The sequence below is a fragment of the Rattus norvegicus genome, chromosome 1 (genome assembly GCF_021556685.1).
Source record: "Rattus norvegicus strain SHRSP/BbbUtx chromosome 1, alternate assembly SHRSP_T2T, whole genome shotgun sequence".
Lineage (NCBI taxonomy): Eukaryota > Metazoa > Chordata > Mammalia > Rodentia > Muridae > Rattus > Rattus norvegicus.
This window is the reverse complement of record NC_141534.1, coordinates 77,953,243-77,960,000: the sequence shown is the minus strand read 5'-3', so window position 1 is coordinate 77,960,000 and position 6,758 is coordinate 77,953,243. Positions and strand designations below refer to the sequence as shown.

Genomic DNA, 6,758 nt, shown 5'->3' with positions numbered 1-6,758 from the left:
GATGGCCACGTCCCAGGGCCCCGCCAGCCAGTGGAGCCCGGTGGTGATTGTGGAGGCTGCCGGTGGAGCCCTGCCCCAGGTGAGTGCCTAGTGATCGCCCATCTACCTGAGTTCTAGGGCGCTGAGATCTGGGTCAGGAGCCAACAGGGTAGACCCGCCCCACCTCCCACCCCCATGTCCCCGACTGTAGTAACCGGTGGACGAAATTGTGCTTTTTGACATCTGTGTGCTAGATCGCTAGAGCCATACCCTCTGACTCACAGCGTCTGGAGGACTGTACCTTCCAAGGCTTGTGGGCTGTCCTGAGTTCTGACACAGAGCCTTGGGGTGACCTCTGCTGGCATTAGATGAGGGAAAGGGCTCAGTACACCTAAGGAGCTGACTTTTGTTTATAGAGACTTTAGTGGCCAAGAAGATTTTGAAAAGAGGGGAGAATCGATCTATTCAGTTTTCCAAGTGTGGAGTGGGGGTGATTTGGGTATAGGCAGAGACCTGTGAATCCTTGGGTAAATCCTGTGTACTCGTTTGGACTGTGAGTCCTAGCGAGGGACGGGGGCGGGGGCGGGGGCGGGGGCGGGGGCGGGGGCGGAGTTGTGGGGTGGGTGGTAGTGGTGAGACTGTTCAGATCTTTGATGGAGTTCTCTTATTCTCTCTTTCTCTCCCTCTCCCTCCCTCCTCCACCTCCCAACCTGCAGACAGGGAGCCCGGTGGGGGCTCTCCCTCCTTCCTCACCTCCCTCCCTCCCTCCCCCTCCTCTCTCTGACTGGGTCTCTTTACTCTCTATGTGATCTTGGCTGTCCTGGAACTCTACTTGTACTAGGCTGTCCTCAAACTCAAAGAGATGCGTCTATCTCTAACTCCCAAGTGATGGGATTAAAGGACCTTTTGTTTTATTTTTATTTTATTTATTTATTTTTAATCTTGGCTCGAACTCACTGTTTATACCAGGCTGGCCTCTAATTCACAGAGATTTGCTTTCTTGTGGGTTGGCTGCCAACTGAACTCTGGTTGTGTGTAAATGGTGGAAATGCCCTACACAGAGCCAACACCTCCTGCCTTTCCAATGAATTTTAAAAATTCAGCCATCAGGACTTCCTGCCAAGTGTTGCTGTAAAGAAAAATTAAATTAAAAAGAAATAAAATTGTATTTTCTAAATAAATAATATTACTAAATTATATTAGTAATGATAATTGATAATATTATTAATTTTAAATAAAGTATTACTGAAAGAATTTTACCATTATGTGATGGCATTCAGCATTTGAGTAAAGTCTACTGTGTTAGCTATCTCCCTTGCCCCACTGAGACTCACCATGTGACTCTAGCTGACCTCTGTACACCATGTTGGCCTCAGATGCACAAAAGTCTGCCTGCTTCTGCCTTACAAATGTTGTGTAAAGGCCTGCACTATTGTGCCTGGCTAATACCAAAATCTTAGTTCACTATGGGTAGATAAAACCATGCATTTTGAAAACTTATGTACGGGTTTGTGAAACTTTTGACAGAAGCATTAGTCATGTGCACAGGAAGAGCCTGTCCCAAGTACTTGACACATAGGACTGAGTTTGATGCCACGATTCTCTTTTCGGGGGGGGGGGGTAGGAAGTTAAGTTAGTTTGAATGAGAATGGTTTCCAAGGCTCAAATATTTGAATGCTTAGTCACCGGGGTGTGAAGCCATTTGAGAAGAATTAGAAGGATTAGGAGGTTAGGTACTGTTGGAGGAAGGGTGTGGCTAGGAGTGAAGCTTGAGATTTCAGAAGTCCACCCCTGATCCAGTGTGCGTGCGTGCGTGCGTGCGTGCGTGCGTGCGTGCGTGTGTGTGTGTGTGTGTGTATGTTGCCTGTAGATCAGAATATAAAGTTTTCAGATATTGTCCTGGCACCATGCCTCTCTACTTTCCACAGTGCTCATTATGACGAATACTCTGAAACCGTTAGCTAGCCCCCAGTTAAATGCTTTCTTTTATATTGTAAGAATTGCCTTGGCTATGTTGTCTCGTCACAGCGATAGAACAGAAAATGAGACACCTGTTTATCCTCAGGTAACAAACTGAAGAGATTGATTCTTTGTCTGCATACCATTAAGGGATGGAACCCAGGGGGCAGTTGGGGGTACCTGACTGCTTGTATGAGAGGGAACTTGCGGATACCAACACTCTTGCTTGTTACTCACAGCCTTGTTTTTTACAGGTTTCCCAGTACTCAGTGAAACCTGCCAACCAGGAAGAGGTAAGTGGAGGGTGCCCTGGAATCACACTCCTCACTTTCCACATAAGTGACCTCTGGGACTATGGTGTCCTGAAACTCTGTGCTTGGGATTCTCTCTGTCCTTCCATTGGGTTTCCCTGGCACATGCTCAGAATGAAAGGTCCCCACATCCATAGCAGGGATTACATGGCCGCCAGGTTTCCCTTCATGGTAACCATTGGCTGAAGATTCAGAGGTCTTAAAGGTCCAGTGATGACCTTACAGGATGCCTGGAAGCGAGATGGGTTGAGAATGCTGAGAAATGCTCGGGTGTGCATGAGGTCTGCCGGCTTTAGCAGAAGGTAGGAGTTGGGTAGCACAGCAGCTGAGGGCTGAGCCTGCGTACTGAGATGGAAATGGAAGCTCAGTGTGAAGACTGGTGTGTGTGTTTCGATGTCACGTGTAGATGGCTTCCTGGTCTTCGTGCCAGGGACAGAGTGGACAACAGTGACCCAGATGTGGTCTTTGTGAGACAGGTGATTGGGAGGAGCCCAGGTGAATTCCCAGATTGGAAGGATTGACCCCAGCTGTGGTGGTTTCAATGAGCCTGCCCTACAGAGCAGAGACTTGAATACTTGGTCCCCATTGGTGGAAAACTTTGGAGATAATAATGAGGTGTGGCCTTGTTGGAGGAGGTGTGTCACTGGGGTGGGCTTGTAGTCTTCAAAAGCTCTTGCCATTCCCAGTTAACTCTCTCTACATGGTACCTATGGATCAGGATGTAAGTTCTCAGCCACTGCTTCAGTGCTGTGTGTGCCTGTAGCCATTCTTCCTGCCATGAAGGTTACAGACTCACCCTCTGAAGTGTAAGCCCCAATAAACTCGGCTGTTCTATAAGTTGCCTTGGTCATGGGGTCATGGCGTCTCTTCACAGTAATAGAAAAATAACTAAGCTACCATGTCAACTAACCTGTTGTTGCTTAGTGCTAAGCATAGTGGTCAGTGGGACCTCGAGGATAGGCTAGATTATCAATAGGTTCATAGCCTGGTACCTTCTGAGGTAGAGAGCTAAGTGGGAATGACTTAAGGATACCAAGAGTCCCTGACAAGGAGGCTACAAATAAATTCAAGTTTCCCCATGTGCAGGGCTGTGTTTCCTTTGAGGATGTGGCTGTTTACTTCTCCTGGGAGGAATGGACACTGCTCAATGACTCTCAAAGGCTTCTGTACCAGACGGTGATGACAGAGATCTTAGCACTCATGTCCTCTCTCGGTAAGACCCTGCCATTCTGACAGAGCATGTCTAGGTAGGCTTTCCTTTCTTTCTAGAGAGCTGTATCCTTCTCAAAGCTGGCTTATGAACACCCAGTCTTTCCCCCACTGTCTTGGAGTATAAAATACAGGTTAAAAACCAAGGTTTGTTTCACAATGGCTCTGTCTTAACTGTAGCAAGGGCACACAGAAATCAATTTGGAATTAGGATTTTTTGGGTGTAGTTTGAGACTGGGTCTACCTATAGAGTCTTAGATATGTGCTAGGACTTGCTATGTAGACCTGGCTCTCCTTTGACTTGCCGAGATCTTCCTACTCTGTCTTTTTAGTACTGTGATTAGTGGATTGCACAACCACACCTGGCCTGGGGTCAGGAGTCTTAACACTGATGGCTTCTCTGCAACTTGATGATGCTATACATTTTTGGCATCTTTGTGACTCAGGTACTTCTAGATGATATGGCTTGTGTCTGAATGTGGCAGGAATTGTGGCACCGATGAGCTCATTTTTGATTTTTGTAAGACACCCTTGCCAGGATCATTCTCATTAGGCCTCTTAGGGATTGTATGGTTGCATTATTCAGTCTTAGTACGAAATTCTCATTTCTTGTGTCATTGTACTTTAGGACTTGTACCTTCCGGGATCCATGACATCACTCAGTTGGAGTCTTGGGGAGAGCCCTCTGTGCCTGCATTGAGATTCCTGACTCCAGGTATGGGATAGGTACACAGAGTGTGGCAGTTTTTGATTCTATTAATTCTGAACTAGAACTGTCCTTTGTGTGTCAGTCTTATATGTTTTGCCTGTTGCCTTGCAACCCTGTGAAACACAGCCATTCCTTTATTGTGTTAGTGTGCACTGTGAATGTAACTTTTATTTGCTTGATGTAATTGCCATCTCAGAGGCAGTGAGCTTAGTTCCTAGTTCTGGAAGCTTCTAGCCTCTACAATCTAATCAAAACCCAGAGTGATTTCAGCCTCTGAGACTTACTGAATAAGCTCACCTCTTCTAGCTCTTTCTGAACTCTCTGACTGGATTGTCAACTCAGCTGTTCTGGCTTAAACGCTTTGGTTTAAATTGGCTTCCCTTAGCTTCTGACTGAATTGCTCTGTTTGGTCTCAAAATAACTCTAGCAATCCATTCTAATCTTCTGGTTCCTCATTCTGTCTTCACCTATGTCTATCTTGCTCTTTCTTCAACCTGTCTGTAAAACTGTTCTGGTAAAAACTGCATCTGAAATCTCTGCTTGCTCTAAGTAGACTCACTTTCCTGTCCTAACTCTGACTTTTTGAGTCAAATCTTTCTCTGATTTATCACTTTGTCTGCTCCTCAATTAGAAGTCACTTTCCAATATGGCTGCTTCTTCTACCAACTCACCTTAGCTACATTGTTTCAGATTAAAAGTGTGTACTGTAGAAGTGTCTGTATTCCAGCCAGAGCAGCCATGTTGCTGGATTAAAATTCTTCTACTGTGCTCTAAACCTAGGGCAGTCCTTAAATGCAGGTTCTTTAGTTACCATGTCTTACAAGCCTAGACAGTCTTCTGCACTGTGTCCTGCATCTCCAGCATGGGAGGCTTGCAGAAAGCTATTGGTGAGAAATGTGTTATGGTTCCTAGCATTCCCTGTGATTCACTCCATGCTTGTGTTTTTGCTGCTCCTAAGGCCCCTAGAACATATGATCTTGACAAATTCAGCACGGTAACAGGCCCTGTCTTCTCTGAACTAGCCCTATGCTCTGTGAGAAATCTCAGATCACCATTAGTTAAACAGGTGCTATCTCTCTGCCTGTCACTCGAAAGTCTACAGGCCACTCATCAGTATTTCTCTGTGTTCAGGTTGTTGGATCAAAGTGGAGAGTGAGTCGTCCCCTATTGAGCAGAGTCTGTCTGCAGAAGGAGGTGTTAGTTTATCCACACTGCAACAGCAAATGCTGTGCTGTGCCGAGACACCCTTGCTAAGCACGGACAATGTGACGATCCTTCAGACCTCCTCCAGTCTTCTCAGGCATCAAGTGACTTACACTGCTGGGGACACCCCCATGAACACTGAGAGTGGAGAGGCCATTCAGAGTGAGAAGAAGAACTGCATATGCAGTGACTGTGGCAAAACTTTTACTAGCACGTCCCACCTCAATCGGCACCGGATGATACACACGGGAGAAAAGCCTTTCCAGTGCAGTGAGTGTGGGATGTCCTTCAGCCAAAAAGCCTTTCTCATTAAACATTTTAGAATTCACACAGGAGAGAAGCCTTTCAGGTGTGGTGAGTGTGGCAAAGCCTTCAAGCATAATATTTCCCTTGTTTCTCACCAGCGAGTTCACACAGGAGAGACGCCCTTTACCTGCACGGAATGTGGGAAATCATATATGACCAGATCCAACCTTACACGTCACTTTCAAGTTCATGCTTCAGAAAAGCCTTACAGTTGCAGTGAATGTGGCAAAGCGTTTAAGGAGAAATCCAGCCTCATTTATCATGCACGAGTGCACACCCGTGAAAGGCCTTTTCAGTGCAGCGATTGTGGGAAGTCCTTCAGCCAAAAAGCCTTTCTCATTAAGCATTTCAGAGTTCACACTGGAGAGAAGCCTTTCAGGTGCAGTGAGTGTGGCAAAGCCTTTAAACACAACTGCTTCCTTGTTGCTCATCAGCGAGTTCACACAGGAGAGACACCTTTTACGTGCACTGAATGTGGCAAGTCATACATGAACAGATCCAGCCTTCTATATCATTATCGGGTTCATACTGGAGAAAAGCCGTAGAAGTACAGTGTGGTGGTTTGAATAGGTTTGGCCCCCCATAGACTCATGTGTTTGAATGCTTGGCCCATAGGGAATGACATTCTTAGGAGGTATTCCTTGTTAGAATAGGTGTGGCCTTCTTGAAGGAAGTGTGTCACTGTGGGGATGGACTTTGTGGTCCGATGCTCAAGCTCCACCCAGTTCTGGAGACTCTCTTCCTGGCTACCTTTGGATCAGGATGCAGAACCTCTGCTCCTCTAGCACCACGTCTGCCTTCACACTGCTGTGCTTCCTGCCGTGATGATAGTGAACTGAACCTGTAAACCAGCCCCAAATAAATGTCCTTTCTAAGAGTTGCCTTGCTAATGGTGTCATTTCTAAGCAATGGAAATCCTAAGACATGCTGCGAATGTATTAAATCATTGAAGAAAAAAAATGCAGCCTTGTTTATCGTGTCCAAGCTCATACAGGGGGGAAAGGCCTTTTGAATGTCATGAATCTGGGAAGTGTTAAAAAAACAAACCAGGACTCACCTCATGAAAGAACAAGAGGTTCATA

At 46.2% G+C, this 6,758-nt stretch overlaps 1 protein-coding gene across 3 annotated transcripts in view; it reads left to right on the top strand.

The window, feature by feature from the left end:
- Zfp772 (zinc finger protein 772) overlaps window positions 1-6,553 on the top strand; it is a 6,730-nt gene extending 177 nt beyond the window's left edge. Inside the window, exons 1-6 of one of the 3 annotated variants that reach the window (XM_087554035.1) lie at window positions 1-79; window positions 2,193-2,231; window positions 3,336-3,462; window positions 4,087-4,173; window positions 5,299-5,640; window positions 5,775-6,553. The exon at window positions 1-79 is cut by the window's left edge and continues 177 nt beyond it. In XM_087554035.1, coding sequence (XP_087410161.1) covers window positions 2-79; window positions 2,193-2,231; window positions 3,336-3,462; window positions 4,087-4,173; window positions 5,299-5,640; window positions 5,775-5,896 — 795 coding nt within the window. In that variant the 5' untranslated portion in view covers window position 1 and the 3' untranslated portion in view covers window positions 5,897-6,553. Of the gene's footprint in view, window positions 80-2,192; window positions 2,232-3,335; window positions 3,463-4,086; window positions 4,174-5,298 lie in introns of all 3 variants that reach the window. The other 2 variants (NM_001399374.1, NM_001025677.2) reach the window with 2 other exon arrangements.
- Window positions 6,554-6,758: the final 205 nt, after the last annotated feature.